The sequence below is a fragment of the Anas acuta genome, chromosome 7 (assembly GCF_963932015.1).
Source record: "Anas acuta chromosome 7, bAnaAcu1.1, whole genome shotgun sequence".
Classification (NCBI taxonomy): Eukaryota; Metazoa; Chordata; class Aves; order Anseriformes; family Anatidae; genus Anas; species Anas acuta.
In genome coordinates this window covers 5283203-5301337 of record NC_088985.1, presented here as the reverse complement: position 1 = coordinate 5301337, position 18135 = coordinate 5283203, and the positions used below count along the sequence as shown (strand labels likewise).

Here is an 18135-nt window from a genome sequence, read left to right as displayed (position 1 = left end):
CAGCGCGCATGCGCCCCGGCGCCCCTCAGCCACCCTCGGGAGAGGAGCGAGCGGGCGCTCCCCTCCCGTCCCGGCCGCGCCGCGCATGCGCAGTTGCCGCTGTTCGCCGCCGGCCGCGCATGCCCGTGTGCCGCCCGGGCGGGGCTGAGGGGAGCGCGGCGCCGCTGTCGCGATAGTTGCGCGCTCGGGGCCGCCATCGCGCCTCGGCTGCTCGCGTCGTTTCGGAGCCCGGCGGCCGGTCGGGAGCGCGGAGGAGCTTCCTGCGCGGCGGGACGGAGCTGCCGCTGCCGGGGGCGCGCCTGAGGGCTGTGCGAGCGGCTGCCGGTGAGCGGCGGGGCGGCGGGAGGGCGGGAGGGCGGCGCTCGCCTCAGCGGAGCCCGCCGGGGCCGCCCGGGGAGGAGGCGGCGGCGGCAGCGCCCCCGGGGCCGGCCGCGCCCCCCCCGGCCCTCGCCGCGGCCGGGAAGGGGCTGAGGGAGGCGGGGGGGGAGGGGGCGGCGCCTCGCTCCCGGCGCGGCCGCCATTTTGCGGAGCTGAGGCGGAGGGCGGCAGCGGGCCTGCGGAGGGCGGGCGGCGGCTCCCCGGGGCTCGGCGGCGGCTGAGGGGAGGCTGAGGCGGCTCCGCCGGGGCTGAGAGGTGCCGGGGGGACGGCGAGGGGAAAGGGGGAGGCGGGGGGGGAAGGGGCGGCCGTGAGGGGGCCCCGTGGAGGCGCGTTAAATGGCGCCGGGCGGGGAGCGGGCGCTGCGGGGGGAGGCCGGCGGCGGGACGGGGCCGTGAGGAGCCCGCGGGAGGCGGCGCGGTGGGCTCCGAGCCCCCCCTCGCCTTCAGCCGGTGGCGGCCTGCAGGCACCTGCTGCCGGGGGGGGGGCTCGGCTGCCTCCCCCTGCCCCTCAAGGTGATCCCGCGGCGCCGCCCCGGGCTGCTTGAATTGGGAATAAAGCCCTGCCCGTGTGCACGGGGGGACGGGGGGGGGGGGGAAGCGCACACAAAAAGGGGCCGGGAGCGTGGCCCGTGGCGCTCGGTTCGCAGACAAAGGGGAGGGAAGGGGAAGGGGAGGGTTGTGGTTCCACGCCGCAGCCGTTGCGTGGTTCCTGCCCCGCCGAGTGTCACGCGTTAAAAAACAAAAGCCGCCAGGATTAGCGCGGAGAGCACGCTGAGGAAATAACGAGCGCTGCTGCGGCCCGCGTACCACGCTCCCTACAAGCGGTTTTCCCTCTCGGACTCGGGGATGTTTTTAGATGTGTATGTGCCTAAGATGGGACAAAGTAAAATTTAAATGCATAACGGGAATAAAGCGTATTATCCATAATACTACTTAATAGTAGTTCACGGGAGGAAAACTACTTGATTTCCTTTCAGGCTTGGGGGGCAGACTCAGGTACATATGGAATTTAAAGAAACTTATTCGTTTTTTTTTCTCTTGATAGCATTTAACTTAAATAAAAATGGACTGGAGTGGAAAACACAACGGGCCGAATGATACAACTAACGATGGAACGGTGGTACGACTTCGAGGCCTGCCATTTGGATGCAGCAAAGAAGAAATTGTTCAGTTTTTCCAAGGTATCTCTAGTGTAGTCAAAATATAGAGAGTGGCTTTTCTTGTATCTTTTACTCAGTGTTTTGCACACTTTAATTTGTAATGCCCATTAATGGGGTGGAGGGGGGGTATTGTGCCAGATTAGATTACTTTAAGTAAGATTTATGTCCTGTAATTACAGTACAACCAACTGTAGATGTAGTACACCTGAGTATGTATCTATTTTTGTTGAGGTGGTAAATGTATTATGCATATTGAGATAACCTATACGTTAGCATTTGGAGCAGTTAAATTGCTTGATTGGTAGCTATGTTTTCGTCATGTAACCTAGGTGGTTGCATTTTTGCATAACTAAAACAGAAAACAAGTATGGCTAATTCCATAAATGTTTAATGAAAGATTGTTGGCTTGTATTGTTGGGTGATGGGGGAAACTTTTTTTTTTCGTTGTTGTTGTTTAGATATGCTTAAAGTATTTGCTGCAGATGGGAATGTTTCAGCCTTTAACACTGTTCCCCTTGATGGGGTTATTTGTCCTTGGGTTAAAGGGTTGGAAATCGTGCCAAATGGGATAACATTGACGCTGGACTACCAGGGGAGAAGCACAGGGGAGGCCTTCGTGCAGTTTGCTTCAAAGGAGATAGCAGAAAATGCTCTGGGGAAACACAAGGAAAGAATAGGGCACAGGTGGGGATGGAGAGTTTGGGATGGTGTTTAAATTTTTATTTTTTGGGGGTTGTGGGTCAGTAATGCTTTTGGGGGGGTTGGGGATCATAATATGGAACTGGGTATTTTAAAGATTTTTTTTGTAACTGATCCTAAGTTAATTGGGGAAATATGGTAGATTTGGGGGGTGGGGGAGACAGTACTACTCTGTGTATGTAGCTTGCTAAACTCAGAAAATTGTTTCAGTCATTTCTGTCATGTGTAGGGTAATTTGTGCTAAGTGCTACTATAGCCAGACATTGTTTTTCACCAGTATCTTTCTCATACTGGAAAGACATGTTCTATGCTTAATTTGTACAGCTAGAATTTTCACACAGTAATTTTTGCTATTGTTAAGTTTTTCTTTGATACAGTAAAGATTCTTATGGTTTTGAGAAGAAAATTAAGTTGTATGGTATCTTTAGTCATTTTTATTGGATTGTACATCTAGTTGTAGAAAACGTAGTATGGCCTTTTATAATATTCCGAGAGCTTACGCATGTATTCTTACTTGTACTTTGAAAATCCTCTCTTATTCAGATATATTGAAATCTTCAAAAGTAGTAAGAGTGAAATCAGAGGATTCTGTGACCTGCCAAGAAGAATGATGGGACAACAGCGACCTGGACCATATGATAGACCAATAGGAGGAAGAGGGGGTTATTATGGAGCTGGGCGTGGAAGTATGTATGACAGAATGCGTCGAGGAGGTGGTGGATATGACGGTGGTATGTTTATCTAATGATAGGGGTTCTGTTGTCAGTTTCATGTTTCTGACATTTTTGTCAAGAAATAACGAAATGGCAGTAGCTTCGTATTAGGTTTGATGCACTTCTCTAAAAAGAAATTTGACTTGTAATATATCAAAAAAATGCAGCTTCCTATTTAAGAGTAATGGAAAATATTTGAAAACTTTTCGTTAGAATTTGATATCTTGTTTGCATGTTGGTCTTTTTATGGTATAAAAGGGATTCTGCACTTGAACACTGTTCAGAACCCAGTTTTAACAGTCTGTAGAGGCAAACACAGACATCTTGGTGCTCAAAGACTGAAAAAACAATTCTTTTGCATCACTGAGTTTTCAGTAACAGCGTAATCATTCTTTTTCTTTCTCTCACTTGTACAGGGTATGGTGGCTTTGATGATTATGGTGGCTATAACAACTATGGCTACGGAAATGATGGCTATGATGACAGAATGAGAGATGGGAGAGGTAAAAAATACTGTTTAAATGTGGGTTTTTTTATCTTTGAATTGTAAGACAGTATTTTCAAGACAGAAGTGGATTTCTTTATTAAATTGTTTTGTAAAGAAAGAAGGTTACTTAGGAAAGGGGAGTTGAGGAATCTCTGGGAAATAATACACAGATAAGTGTTTAGGTTGATACACTAGAATTGCAACCTATTCAATAGTCTAAAGTCAGCACTTTCAGGAAAAGAAAATTAGTAATCGCTTTTCTTGCTTTTCATGGTGTACTTACCAGGTGTGTGTTTTCTTGGCTGTGTTTTTCTAGGCATGGGAGGACATGGCTACGGTGGAGCTGGAGATGCAGGTTCAGGTTTCCATGGTGGTGGTCATTTTGTTCACATGAGAGGACTGCCTTTTCGAGCAACAGAAAATGACATTGCTAATGTAAGTACACTAGGAAAAACTGACCTTATAACACCAAGAGTTTACACATTCTTATCTTCCCTTTTCCAAACTAATTTACCGTTCTCCAGTGAGTGATTGATAGCTTTAACACATCTGCTACCTGAAGTCATGATTAATTATGCAAGTTCTGCAGAACTTCACAACAAACGAGCTTTTATAAAGGTAATGTCTGTGGTAAGGTTACTAAAGAAGTCAGATTGTTATTAACATTAATTCCTGTACTTTTCTGCATTTTAATTTCCTTAAAAGATGGATACAGTTGTTGCAATCAGTATCTTCATTCTAAGACTTTCAGAAGCTGAAGTTTAACTGAAGATAGAGTGATTTTGTAAAAGAGTGATAGTAGATATAAAACTTTGATGATGGTGTTTGTATGTTGACATGAAACTTGTTTTAGGATGGACAAAGTGGGAAAACAGTAGGGAGCTGTGTTTGCAGGGAAAGTATCATGTTTACCCATACGACATCAGGGTGGCAGATAAAGGGACACGTGCAGGATTTGAGGAATCTTGAGTCAGTGTGGATGTCTATTGTGATTACAGGGAGGGTTCTCATGGGACAGTGGGCCTGGTTTAACCATAGGCTTTGTACAAGGGGCACCTTCTGTATTGTATCTGTTTAGTGTATATGTGGAACTCCATCAGGTTGTGCTCGTCTCCATTTTTTTCTGTATTTTGAAATTGAGTTGTAACATTAGTTTGGTTGTTTCCTTCAGTCTAAGGACTCTTCAAGAACAAGGGTCTGACCTCAGTCTTTGATTCAGAGTGCATTACTGCAAATTGAAAGCGTGCTGAGTAGTTCCTCAATAGTTATCCTAAAAGTTCATTTGCACATACTGTCTATTAAAAGAGCAGTTGGTCAGATACACCATTGCATCTTTTTCATGACTTATGTGGGAAGAGAAATCTGATTAACAGCTCTTTTGTTGTTATTCCATAAACGTGTCCCTACTTCAGGATATTTAAGAGAGCTTCTTAAGATCTGTGGCTGGAGTTCTTCAAGTTGTATAATAGGGATTGTAAGTAATGCTCTGGAAATGAGTAATTAAATTTCTCATTCTACCACACAAAACCATTACTTAGTGCTTAGTGCTGTAATCCCTGCGATAGCAAAAAATGTACCTGGCTTAAATTCTAAATTTATGTGACTTTTTTTTTTGTTTTTATTTTTAGTTTTTCTCGCCACTGAATCCTATAAGAGTTCACATTGATATTGGGGCAGATGGACGAGCAACAGGAGAGGCAGATGTGGAATTCGTAACACATGAGGATGCAGTAGCTGCTATGTCAAAGGATAAGAATCACATGCGTGAGTGTTGTGTTCAAATGAGGTTTTTGTTGACCAGGCTTTGTTATGGTATATATAGGTAAGCTGAATGTAAGGGTTTAAACTCAGTATAACTGAAGTTACACTGCATTAAATACACACATTGTGGTATTTTTTGCTGCTTATCAGAATAATGACTAATTGGTCATTTAAAAAAAAAAAATCCTGTGGACTTGCAACTAATTCTGCAGGATGGATTTTTTTTTTTCTTCAAATCTTTCTGTTTCCTGAATCAAAATACAACCTAGTTTATTGATTTCCTACAGAACATCGATATATTGAACTATTCCTGAATTCAACTGCTGGAGGTGGATCTGGAATGGGAGGCTATGGCAGAGATGGCATGGGTATGCATCAATTCCAGATTGAGCTCATTTTGCCAAACGTAGTGGGGTTCCCAGCTTGTAACGGTGCACATTCTGCTTTTCAGATCAAGGTTACGGCTCCGTTGGTAGAATGGGCATGGGTAGCAATTACAGCGGCGGGTACGGAACTCCTGATGGCTTGGGTGGATACAGTAAGTAGATGTTCTGTTTTAAAATTTATTTTCTGACTGTGTTGCTACATCTGTCTTCTGACAGATGATCTGGAAGGGTGGGTTCTGGGTGCTGTAGGATGTGCTGGGAGAAAGGGAAGGGAGGGCATTGGTTTAACTTCAATTACAAATCACATGTTTTGGTTTTTTTACACCTTTGGCTACTGCAGCAAATGCTTTTTTAGAAAAATAGTGCTGAAGTATTGTTGTTCTAGTATAACTTAAGTTGGTGCTGAACAGTTTTGTATTACCCATCACGTTCTTTTCTTTTTTTAAGGTATGTATACGTGACCTTGTGTCAATTGTTTGCAGGTCGTGGCAGTGGAAATAGTGGAGGATACTATGGGCAAGGCAGTATGGGTGGAGGAGGATGGCGTGGAATGTATTGAAGGATAGCCTTGCTTCTGCGTAATATCCTGGAAGAAACAGTCTCTGGTCTACTAGACTTTCTTACAAAATTTAATTTCTTTTGTATTTTAAGAACTTTATAATGACTGAAGGAATGTGTTTTCACAATATTATTTGGTAAGCAACAGATTGTGATGGGAAAATCTGTTTTCTGTAGGTTTTATTTGTTGCATACTCTGACTTTAAATAAATTTTTATATTCAAACCACTGATGTTGATACTTTTTATACTAGTTACTCCTAAGGATGTATTACATATTCAGGAAACAGTCGGTTTAAGATGTTGTACTATGGTTCAATAAAGGTGGTTGTACTGTAACTCCTATGAACACTGAGTTCTATGTAATCTTGGTGTAGTGAACGAGTTTGAAAAATTCACTTGTTTAAGGGGGAGAAAGGTAGATTAATAGACTAGTTTATTTGGTAACAGTCTTTCCTAAATCCTTTTGATAAGTTGTATGTAATAATTTCTCAACATGGCATTAAGCTAAAGCTGTGGAGGCTAAAAGTCATAGTTCCAGCTTCCTTCCTTGTACTATCACAATCTACTGTGCTTTTCAAATGCACAGTTACATAAATGCTTAGTTTCCAAATTGTGTGCATCCACAACACCAAGCTACAGTAGTTCTCTGCTTTGCTGTAGAACTCCAGGTGCTGCATTTCACACATTTAACTTGCAAATGAGTTGCTAATCAAACTAAAACACTAGCACAGCTTTCAGCTAACATGAAATAGGTCAAATACTAGTTAATTTCAAACTAGCTTAGCTTTTTTTCTTCACGAACTGTTTTTGGGTGTTTTTAGGAAGATGGGGGGATTTTGAAGCAAGACATAAGTTTCTTTCATCAGACTTGTATTTCAACATCATTGAGCTTTTTTTCCTTTAGTGCACATAGCTGATTTGTCTGTATTTGTTCAAAACTTGGCAACCCATTTTATGGATGAGCTTGTTATGAGCCACATCTCTAAAATGCCAACTGTAAGCCCGATATTTGTTAAGTGACACAACCCCGAACACATTGGAAAAAAGTTTTTTGTGCATTTGTGACATGTAAGATGTGTAAGAAACAATTGTTTGAAGACACTTAACATACCTGATGTGTAACGAGGTATTTATTCTGAGCCAGTGTGATCTCCCAAACTAACTGCTTTGTCCTCAATGCCTCCCTTAAAATGTCAAATGTGATCTTGGGTATTGAAAGTTTGTCACCTGTTCTGCCAGTACTGTGTTATATATGTAATAAATGTCTTAACTGCAGGAGAGAGTAGAATGGAGTTTATTTCACTAGAGAGTGTGTGCTTGTGTCCAAGTGACTGGAAGTAAGAGCTGAAAGGGGCATGTAGGAAGTGAAATACTTTGGGAGAGGAAGGGGAGGAAAGATGGCTTGAAATCATACCAGGGATGGTGCAGGGCTCTGTTTTTAACTTGGTGCTCACAATCTAAGTAGGGGGTTCTTAGTCAGTTGCTGAGGTTTGCCTTGTAAAACTAAGGTAACAGAGGTCAGGACAATGTATCTTAGAGTCAGGTAAAGCACATCTACTTAAAGGTTTTTGTAAAAGCATAGCGTCTGAATACTGTACAATAGTGTCAGCTCTAATCTTTCCTCGATCAAGTATGCTCAGCATTCTATTTTCTGAGAAAAAACACAACAACACTGGTTTAAAACTTACCTTTGGGAGACCAGGGGGAATTACTTGGTTACTCAAAGTAGCTTGAAGTGTAGGTTACAAAAGGTACACTGAATGTGAGTCTTGAATGAAATTCTGCTGTATGGGACAGTGAATGCCTTATGACTGCCCCTTCCCCACTAATGCTTCATCCTGTAACAGTACTGAACCTTTCAAGGAACTTGGCATTTAAATTGCAGAGGAATAAAAACTCACCTGCAAACATCCTCAGATCAGAGTACTTTCAGGCGGCAGGTGAGCAGCACTTTGTTAAGTAAGGAGTAGGGTAGCTCCCCTCTGTCCAACATGTGCAAAGACATTCTAAGCAACTTGATCACATCAATAAAATGCTAAGAATACTCTGAATTGCAAATTTTAATATGACAGTGCTCCCATCATTAAGTTGCAGATCAATTAAATTTATTTTTTCCAAAAGCTATTTACAGATTTACAAATATTTGTTTTACATTTTACAAAAAGTAATGCTGGGTAATTTTAAAAACACTTTCCTTTACAAAAGCTACATAAGCAACTACATTGATGTGTGGAAATTAACAGGATGGCTCTTGGAATACTGGCTAAATGCCTATCCTTAAAAGACACAGCTAAGCTAAACGAAGTTTAGGAATGACTAAAAGACCTGTTTCTAAGCCTCCATGCTCCTGTTAGTAGGAATATAACAGGCCCATGGATGAAAGAACCAGGGAGTTGATAATTCTGCTGACTGCTCCTCAGTACTGACCAGATTGCACAGCTGGATCCAGCCACACAAAGGGCTGAAGGGAAGAGGGTTTAATGCTAGTGCAGTGACATCAAACTGAGGCCAATACTAAATATAACCCAAAAGGATGTATTCTTACTTGGCTACTAGAAGAATAAAGACTTACATTCCAGCAGAAATTACCATGGGATAACAATGAGAGGAGTGAGAGATGGTGTCAGACCTAGCAACACTCAAAAGCTGTCTTGAAGAAAAGAAAGACCGATTTAGAAACGAACTAGAAATCTGAGAAAGATAGTGACAAAATGAGGAATAACCTTCCTGTCAACACAGGCACCACACAAAGGACACAGTCTGCAGTGCTTAATCCTAGTGTCTCTTGGCAGCACATTCACGCTGCTTCTAGAGCTAAGCATGACTTACATGAAAACAATGCAGATACTCGTTTGAAGCTACAGACAACATAAGGCAAAACAACTGGGATGAACATCTCTCCATGAAAACACAGATATGCCGAAATAATAGTTCATTTTCCAAAATAATTTGGCAAAACACATCCCCTTTCTTCCAGTGCCTAAAGGCATTGTTTCTCACCTGTCCGATAAAATCTTCTGCAGCTGTGACTACAAAGAACAGAGCTGTCAGTGCAATATTCTTTGATACATCAAATCTTGAGAATTGAGGGGAAACAAACAAATATGGTATTTGGCAATAACTTACAGGACCACCTGCATTAATTTCATTACTAATTTTAAACTACAATTTAAAACTACCTACTGTAGAGTTTTACTTCACAGCAGCATACTGCAGGCAAATTGTGCAGCAGAATTAGGTTGGACTTGTTGCACACTAGCCTGTAAAAGCAGGTAAATATATCACGTTTTTCAAGATCAAAATGACTAAGATACTTATCAAATACACATTAACACTGAGTCTCCTGTATAAACTGCCCTCCTTCCTCCAGAAAAGCTTACAAGTAATCTGTTAGACTAACATTGTGATCTGTATTTTTAACATGTTCAGTTTTAACATGTGTTTTCCATCTTTGGATCCCATTTTCTCTATTTGTATGAACAGAAAGCAGCCACTAAACTCCTCTACAGTGCTTTGAAAATGCAACTCCAGACTGCTTACCTGAAATTCCAGAAACAGTGCTGTACATTCTGTAGCTGGTACACTTTTAAAGAATTAGCTAAATACCAAAAATTGATAAATTACTTGTAAAAGAATCTTAGGGCACATTAGAAGAGCACCTCTGTATAAGTATTGCATGGCAGGAATCACAGACACGAACAGGCTTTGGCGAAGAAGGCAGAGGCAGTTCATTGTCCGAACAGGCATTACAGAAGATCTCACCACAGTTTCTACAGTGATGCTAAATAATGGGGAGAAGGGAGAAGTGTTTGTCAAGAAAAAAAAAAATAAAAATTACAGTGGAAATATACTTGGTAATTGGATACCAATAAACCATGTATACACAGTGATCTCAGCTGTGATTCCTTCCAATACTTTGGTCCAAGTATGAAATCAGTTTTCAAAAGATAATTCATCTAAATCTCAATCTATAATGCAATCTTTTACAGACTAAATTTCTAAACTTTGCAGATTTTTTTCAATCCCAAAAATAAGATGAACTAATATATTTTGCCAAATAAAAATATAATATAAGCATGAGTGGACAATTCTGTCAAGCAGCTCATGAGATTTAACATAAAAAATAGGTAAAATAAAAATTTCTGCATACATTAATAAAGCTTGGAAATTAACACCACTTTCAAACCACAATAAATTCATAACTTTTTAAGTTTATTATATTAAAAATGCAATATGATGACTTGCACGTGTCAAATTTTAACAGTGTCACAGCTGACAAGCACTAGAGATAGTGATTCCACAAAGTAGGTCAAATAATTTTAAGTATGGTCCTCTGTCACACTTTACCCAAAGGCAGTGTTTCTTTTGATAGCAGGGCCTGACTGTGTTACACATATCAAAGAACTAGAAAAGCATCTCAGAAAATATCTACACGTTCATCTGAAGGTTGACATTTCATACTACATCTCTAAGACAGCTGACACATTTCTCATAATACATGTAAAAAAGTTGGAAGAAATTGTTTTAGTTTTACCTTCCTTTTGGAAAGGGAAAATTCCTTTTCACATAACTTGCAATGTGTAGCCTCTTTGTCCTTCAACCAAACCTGGCCCTGGAGAAAAAAAAAAGATCATAAATATGTGTATCCAATAAAGGTAAACCTTCGGGTTCCAAAGGACGAAACAAATCAATAGGAGTAGCATTTACTGCCTGAATTGGTTAATGCCCTGAGACTACTCTAATGTCACAGAGACACTAATGCAGAGTAACGCTGCTCCAAAACACTGCTAAGAGAAAGGGAACAGGTGCAAAGAGAACATGCTTGAGGTAGTAAAGATGGTCAATGGCTGAGATGGGAAAAGCAGAAAGCTATCCAAGTCTCAAAGCTGAAACCTATTTCTTTGTCCATCACAGAGGAACAGTCCTCAAGATGCTGGGGAGAAAAAAAAAAAAAAACAAAAAAAAAAACACAAAAAAAAAAGTGTCAAGAGCTGTTCATTTCCTTCTGTCTAAAGCAATTAATAAAAACAGCAGTGTGTTTGGCAAAACCACTTCGCACACCTTTACCTGGACTGAAAGAACACCGAAGGTACACACCACGTGATCCAGCATGTGTGCAGACACAACTGCTGCTCTCAAGTGCTCCCTGAGCAAGTCTTAAGAAAGTTCCTAATCTTTCAATGTTACAAATCGTATTTTTAGTGGCTTTTGGATGATCAAGTATTTAGTGATTGCTGACAAGTAGCATGTAATTTAAGCTCAGTTGGCTACATAGATTTTCCTAGATACACTTTGTAAAATAAAAAGGGTGTACTGTTGCAAGAAGTGTCAAAATACGTACTTTTATGTCAAACAATAAAAATCAGAAGCAACTGTATATTTTCTTTCCCTAAGGCTACAGAGAATCTCTGCTTCTCTCCCACTGGAGGATGTCATAGAGTGAGTGTCTCCTGTAGAGCTGCTGCTGGAGAGGAGCCTTCTCATGCTTGCAAAACAGTTCAATGGGGACAGTGGGAAAAAAAAAAGTATCTCTCTCCTCCAAATCCTACCAACCTGCAATGCTTTGTTGGCTTCCTTTATATCTTCTATTTTCAGCTTTGATCTAAAAAATAAAGATAATGCTATTTCAAACTTTTGTCAGTTACTGCCCAACAACTTTAAAAGGTGTAGGTATTTAACAACTTTTAAGCAGAGTACTCTGAACTTCTACTTAGTATTTCATATTATAGCAGCATCTAGGAGATGCTGTCCTAAGTACTACACAAAGAGAACAAGCTCTCTCCAAAGAGCTCAGAATCCTTCGAATGGCTGCAGATATGTTTGGGATTATATGGATAAAAGAAATTTGTACCAGCGTAGCTCTGTGCAAATACCTAAAGCTAGCACATGGCATTGGTATGAACCAGGAATTCGAATTTCTGGACAGTCATGCTGGGAAAACCAACCTTCCCCCAGCAATCCAGTGCCAGCCCACTCCGGATTGTCTAAACTACAATATACACAGGAAATTTTTACACAGGGCATGAAAGCCTACACTGGTCATGGCAAAACAATTCAGAAGACATATCATTAAATGAAACTTTAACAACACCGGAGAAGGATACAAACTGTGCTCAGAGCTTACTGCTCATTATAGTCTGAAGAGGCATAGCCCAGGCAAGGACTGGCTTAGCCTTCTGCCCAACACCGTGGAGCCCATGGAGCTGGATCCACCAGATGTGAAGGAACGGATGGAAGTGGATCCACCTCTGCCACAACAGGCCTGGGACTACTGCAGCACGTCTTTGTGCTCTGCCATCTGAGAGCACCAACAGCAGCGCAGGAGTGCCTGGCAAGCCCCCTACTTGTTGCTCAGGCTCCATTGCAAGCATTAGCTTGGAGCCACCAAACACCACGGGCATCCCGCAGGCTTGCCTGCAAGATGTCCTGGCAATAAACAGCTCTTGCTGATTCTCAGGGGTTGTGTGAGTGCTTCTTTTGGGGGGGGAATGGGCTAAAGTTGCACCAGGGGAGGTGTAGGTTGGATATTAGGAAGAACTTCTTTACTGAAAGGGTTGTGAGGCATTGGAATGGGCTGCCCAGGGAAGTGGTGGAGTCACCACCCCTGGAGGTCTTGAAAAGATGTAGAGCTTAGCGATATGGTTAAGTGGATGACGTGGTAGTGTTAGGTCAGAGGTTGGACTATGGGATCTTGGAGGTCTCTTCCAACCTGGGTGATTCTGTGATTCTGCTTGGGTTCCTTCTTTAGGAAAGCTAAGATATGCAAACTTGTCAGCCACTTCCAATGAAAAACTCCACCTACTGCCCCCCATACCCTTTTTACCTAGGATTTTCCTCATCAGAGCACTGTGCACAATTGCCTATGAGTTAGCCCACAAGTCAGAAATAAAAATAAGCAGACTTCAACTAACACGACATTATTTCTTCCTGATAACTGGTTAGGTAATCTTGTCTTATACACTGAACTTCAAATGACCACCATCCTATTATTTCTCTTAATCCAAGTTAACATGACAAATGAAATCATTGTGAATAATTACTCGCTCAGCTTGGATGCCAGTTCTTGGAGAGCAGCTTCTTGGTCTTGACATATCCTTTTCAATTGCCTGTTTTTTTCTTGAAGTTTAAGGAACTCCTTAAAAAAAGAAAAAAATATATCCACACAATATAGATGTATATGCCTAAAGCCCAGCAAATATAGATGCACATGCCTAATGGATAGAAAACTGCTCCTAACCCAAGCTGATCTTACTGAGAAAAGTAAATGAATTGATGATTCATATCAGTTGATGATATCAATCTCTATAAAGATTTCTAAGTCCAATTCAAACAGCAACAACTCAAGATTAAATTCTTAGACCCTAAGAGCTGAAGCATTTTTGCTTCTTCGGTCCTCTCCAGGAAATAAATACAATTTATTGCAGAGATCAACAACACTATATAGCCATGTACCAAGCCAGAGAGAACCTAAAGCACTTTCTGGCCTATCATAAGAAGACATTGTTCAATAAAACTGAAAAAGGAAAATGAGAATTTAATTTTTCCTTATTCAAAGGAGGGGATTCTGATGTGAATAAAAAATGGGGAGTAAAAAGAAAACCAATGTTTCCATTTTTTTTCTTAATCAATCTGTGAGAATACATTAGTCTAATCTCTCTTATCTACTTGCAGAAATCCTTAGAAATACCACGCCTAAATTCATAATTAACTTTAAAGTCAGTAGTAATTTAGAAACTGAAGTTATATTGTAGAATTTACTTTTTTAAGGTTAATTATTTCTTGAGTTTCTATTCGTAGATGAGATACTGTTTCTTTTTCCTTTTGAAGATCATCCTCTAGGGTTTGCCGCCACTCCTTTTCTATCTTCAAATCAGTTTCCAGTTGAAGCCTAGAATATGCAAACCAAACAAACAAACAAAAGAAAATAATCATTGAGCACAACAGTACCATTTATAAAACAAAAATGAGTTTATTTCTGGGTGCAATATCCTATTACCATAATAAACAGCTGATGTGTTTTTTAAAACAGAAATAGTGCGGCACTATTAAAACATTTTAGACCTCGTTGTAATAAACAAAACACTGTCACTTAGGAAATGCTTTTAAAAACAAATCATTTAAAAGGATCAAGACTATGGCATCGTTTTGAAGAGCTGTACAATAAATGAGCAAGAGAAGATTAACCACAACCTTCTAAGGCATTTTTTAAGACATGCATAAGGGGATGTCCTCCCTTAACTTTACGTACCTTGTTTCTAAAATAAACAAACAAACCACACTGCCATTGGTGATACACAGAATGTTTACATATGTCTCTGGTGCTCACAGAAGTTATTTAATATTGTATCTTCAGGTGTTAATCTTCTTGTTTAGAATAAGGCTTATGGAGATTTGAACTGAATTAAGACTAAAGAAGGAAGGACTTTGAAGTGCTATTTTAACTGAGCTTCCTACATGGCTGAGGTTCAACATAAAGAGGGATCTAAATCCTATTACTTTAATAGGAGGCCAGTTATTGGCACTGGGGTTAATCTGATGGAAGATCCACTCTAGCTGGAGTTTTGTTATCAGTTTTGTGGAAGAGTTGGTGATTAGAATGTCACGGAAAACAAAGGACAGAAGCACACTGCCCAACCTTCTACACTTAAATCTTGCCAACACACCAGAAGAAGAAAAAAAGCCTGAGAGTAGTCATGCAAGGTTTTTTGATGGAAAACCTGTATCCACATTAATTTCCCTGTTTTAAAACCAAAATCATTTTTAAAGGAAAGACTTACATTTGGGACACTACCTCAGCATCTGGTTGGAAAAGATCAGAAGTGAGCATGACCTTGAGGTTTCAGAATTGCAGAATTCTAAGGTTGGGGTCTGAAATGTTCTTTTGCCCAAAATCTGCAAAGATGACTGTGGTAGTAAAGTGAACATTTGTCATGACAGTGAAACAAGTTTATTAACATTCAGAGTTGTACGAGAGGCAGGGTGGGCTGGTAATCGGATTGGAATTCACTAATATTTAAGCTCCAATCCTTTTGTCACAGATCTGCAACTATCTTAAATAGTTTACTTGTCATGTTGATCACAGAGAAAACACCTGCCCCTACAGGGAGCTTTTTACATTAGATATTTATTTAGATAAGCACCGAAAAATTTAACAGGAGAAAGGGTAGAGGGTTGGCCTTTATGTTGCATTTTAGTATTTTTGATTCCTGTGGGTTTCTTCTCATGCAGTGGTAAATTAAACCATTTTTAAGGCTTTTACCTTATTCATAAGCCTGATCAATTGTACTATTCTTATGCCATTTCTGTTTAAGTTTATACTATTACATACTTATGGGGTTTGTTAAAAGTGTGGATTACTACTACTACTACTACACTACGTATTTTCCCCTGCTTATGATAATTTCCTAATGAATTACGCCAGCACCTTTAGCCAAAAAATACTTCTTTCTCTTCCTTTTGAGCTGCACGCCATTTCAGAGGTGCCCAAAGGTAGCCTGACTTCCCTGGAATGCACTTATTTTCTGTCACTTTGCCAGTACCTAACATTACCATCTTTAGTATTTACATTCTGTTCAAAACCATTTATCAACCACCAGCCTGCATTAACACAGGAGACATGCTGCACTGCAGAAGGTTTACGGCTATACATTTTTCCAAACAGGACAGATATACTTACAGCTGTTTCTCTTTCTGGGAGAATTCTTTCTGCAGACTTTCAGATTTATTCACATATTCCTGTTTAAGTTTCTCATCCTCATTCTCTGCTTCCACTTGAGCCTTCTCTGCTTGCTGCAATCTGGTGTAATTCAAATCAACTTTGGGTAAAACTGAAGCTAGAACTAGGGTGTAGAGGGTGAAGAAGACAAATAAAAGAAAAATGGGGAAATAGAAACATTTCTAAATAAAAACAAAGTTTGGGGGAAACTCACAAACTCAAACGAGAAATCCATACAATGCCTAGAGAACTAGCTCCTGTTTTTCATACAGTAAGAGAGTAATCACTGTAAGTAATCAGTTTTTTTATTTTATGCTCATCAATAACAGATGCCAAAGCATGATGATACATTTTAGAATTGAAGCAAATACCTTAATGTTTTTGTTTTTTTTTTACTCTACTATATGTTCCTGTGTTATTTTTAGAAGCTTTTTTTTTTTCCCTTTTTTCTCATCTTTTTTAAAATAAACCCTGTAAAAGTACTTGGCTTGGCTAGTACTTGACTAATCACCCATTAAGAGAGGGCAGAACATGTGTTGTGCAAAAGCAGCTTAAAACAATTCAAGCATAAGGCTGAACACAGAGCACTGCAATCATACAGCAAAACACTTAACTAGCCTAACACGAGACACACCCTGACAGGTCCCACTACATTTAGAGAACTATCTCAACTACATCACATTAGTAATTAACTTAGTAATTATCTGTATGAAAAATAATACATTCTTACAGTGTTTAAATAGCTCCATACTACAGACAAAATAAATAAAACTGATTAATCATGAAGGGAGGGGTTGTTGTTCTTTTCAATTTAATCTTTCCTTTCTGAATTCTAGGGGTTTGTTTCTGCTTCAGCTAGAGCTCCCCTTGGAATCCACTAGCTCCTTGTGGTTTCTCTCTGCTTGACCACCTCTACAAGTCCAAAAAAAAGATGGATGTAATGTAACAAAAGTAAAGGTGTCTAGATGGAACTTGTGCTATTGTGGCTACACCTGTCTTGATGAAAAGGCAGGAGAGTAAAAAGGCCTGTACGATACCACTGAATGCCCCCACCTGCTGTGCCTAGTTTAACAAACATGTTTCAAGTGCCAGCTCAGGTAAGAGGTGGGAGAAATCTGTGATAACTCTCTTGCTGTGCTTGATTTGACAATTCCTTAGCTGAATGGAGCCACCCATTCACCCATCTCAACTCCCAGCTAAAAAGAAATTAAGTCAGCAATACATCACATTTGTGCTTCCACTGATGAAGCTGCACCAGTGCGAATTTCCAAAAGCTACCAGTAAACAAGTGATTAAAGACTGGAACTAAAACACTTTCTGAAGTATGTACTATCTCATTCAACTATACCAGTTGTTGTAAGTGTGTTCCCTGTCACATTTGCAGAGGTAGTGCACAAAGGGGCCAAAGCAGACACATGGAAAGGAGAATACTTGGAAAAAGCAGGGTCAATTTACTGGGCAAGAGACTGAATCAAGTTACACTAGACAGGAAAAGACACGGCAAGTTAAAACCCTCTCTAAATTACAAATTAAAGTGCCATGCAGTTTCCACAGCCAAGGTAGAAAGGCAGCTTGTAACCCAAGAAACATGCTAGCCAACCCAAGCTACAGCACCATCCTCTAGACTAGCACCAAGGCCAACAGCACAGCTGTAATTCAGACAAATGCTGAATTCGACCGAGTTCACAGCAGGATTTGAGATTCAGATGATTCCGAGACAGATATTGTTCACATTAATTGACTATGAGATCGTTAGTGCTCCCATTTCTGCTATGATCCACCTTGTTTCTTCGTTGTTTCTGTTTTGGTTTCTTCATTGTTTCTGTTTTGGGTTTTCTTCAAGGATGGAAGATTTTTTATTATTATTTTTTTTTTAGTAGCCAGCTCACTTTAAAGGCTCTTGCTGGTTCCAAACCAAGGAATATGACATATAATCACAAAGTAAGAAACCCTTCTTGAATTATGGTGTCTTGCCCCCACTTCTGCAAGCACATTCCCTCCTGCTGATTCTTTTCCCTGTCAACTCCCCTTCCACACTTCAAGGTGTGAGGAATGTTTTAACAATTCGTGTCCATAAAGAACAGTCCTGTCTGCCTCTGGGCCCTGCACTGGCAATTTAATTCTTGAACCACAGATGCAGTGTGTCCCAGTCTCCCCCTCATTCTAGTCAATTTATCAAGTCTTCAGAAAACACTCCTCAAATTTATGAACCTGTTTGCTTTTGTTATTCCGGACTTCTATTTCTAACAGTTACAGCCTTTTTTTTGTTTTCTTCG

General features: G+C 40.6%; 2 protein-coding genes across 9 annotated transcripts in view; one reads left to right on the top strand and one right to left on the bottom strand.

The window, feature by feature from the left end:
- Positions 1-115: 115 nt before the first annotated feature.
- HNRNPH3 (heterogeneous nuclear ribonucleoprotein H3) lies at positions 116-6367 on the top strand. Of its 6 annotated transcripts, none has more exons than XM_068688891.1 (10): positions 116-324; positions 1424-1559; positions 2084-2222; positions 2781-2923; positions 3367-3453; positions 3754-3872; positions 5066-5201; positions 5486-5566; positions 5650-5736; positions 6067-6367. In XM_068688891.1, exons 2-10 carry the CDS (start codon positions 1442-1444, stop codon positions 6141-6143), a joined length of 987 nt encoding a protein of 328 aa, XP_068544992.1. In that variant the 5' UTR covers positions 116-324; positions 1424-1441; the 3' UTR covers positions 6144-6367. The 6 variants fall into 6 exon arrangements, with proteins under 6 accessions (XP_068544992.1, XP_068544993.1, XP_068544990.1 ...); XM_068688892.1 differs by having other exon boundaries at positions 2781-2968; positions 6032-6367; XM_068688889.1 differs by having other exon boundaries at positions 117-324; positions 2781-2968.
- Positions 6368-8227: 1860 nt separating this feature from the next.
- The window catches only part of RUFY2 (RUN and FYVE domain containing 2), a 29068-nt gene continuing 19160 nt past the window's right edge, over positions 8228-18135 (bottom strand). For 2 of the 3 annotated variants that reach the window (XM_068688885.1, XM_068688884.1), the window contains exons 13-18: positions 15821-15940; positions 13903-14032; positions 13185-13279; positions 11698-11746; positions 10679-10756; positions 8228-9925 (exon numbers count right to left, since the gene is read on the bottom strand). In XM_068688885.1, the coding sequence (XP_068544986.1) occupies positions 9782-9925; positions 10679-10756; positions 11698-11746; positions 13185-13279; positions 13903-14032; positions 15821-15940 (616 nt within the window). In that variant the 3' untranslated portion in view covers positions 8228-9781. Of the gene's footprint in view, positions 9926-10678; positions 10757-11697; positions 11747-13184; positions 13280-13902; positions 14033-14921; positions 15049-15820; positions 15941-18135 lie in introns of those variants that run through there. The other variant, XR_011098415.1, reaches the window with a different exon arrangement.

Excerpts from the sequence above, each read along its gene's own strand:
- HNRNPH3 (XM_068688889.1), top strand. The coding sequence starts at position 1,442 with ATGGACTGGAGTGGAAAACACAACGGGCCGAATGATACAACTAACGAT. Across the intron at positions 1,560-2,083 it reads AATTGTTCAGTTTTTCCAAG|GGTTGGAAATCGTGCCAAAT; the intron begins GTATCTCTAGTG and ends CTTGGGTTAAAG. Across the intron at positions 2,969-3,366 it reads AGGTGGTGGATATGACGGTG|GGTATGGTGGCTTTGATGAT; the intron begins GTATGTTTATCT and ends TCACTTGTACAG.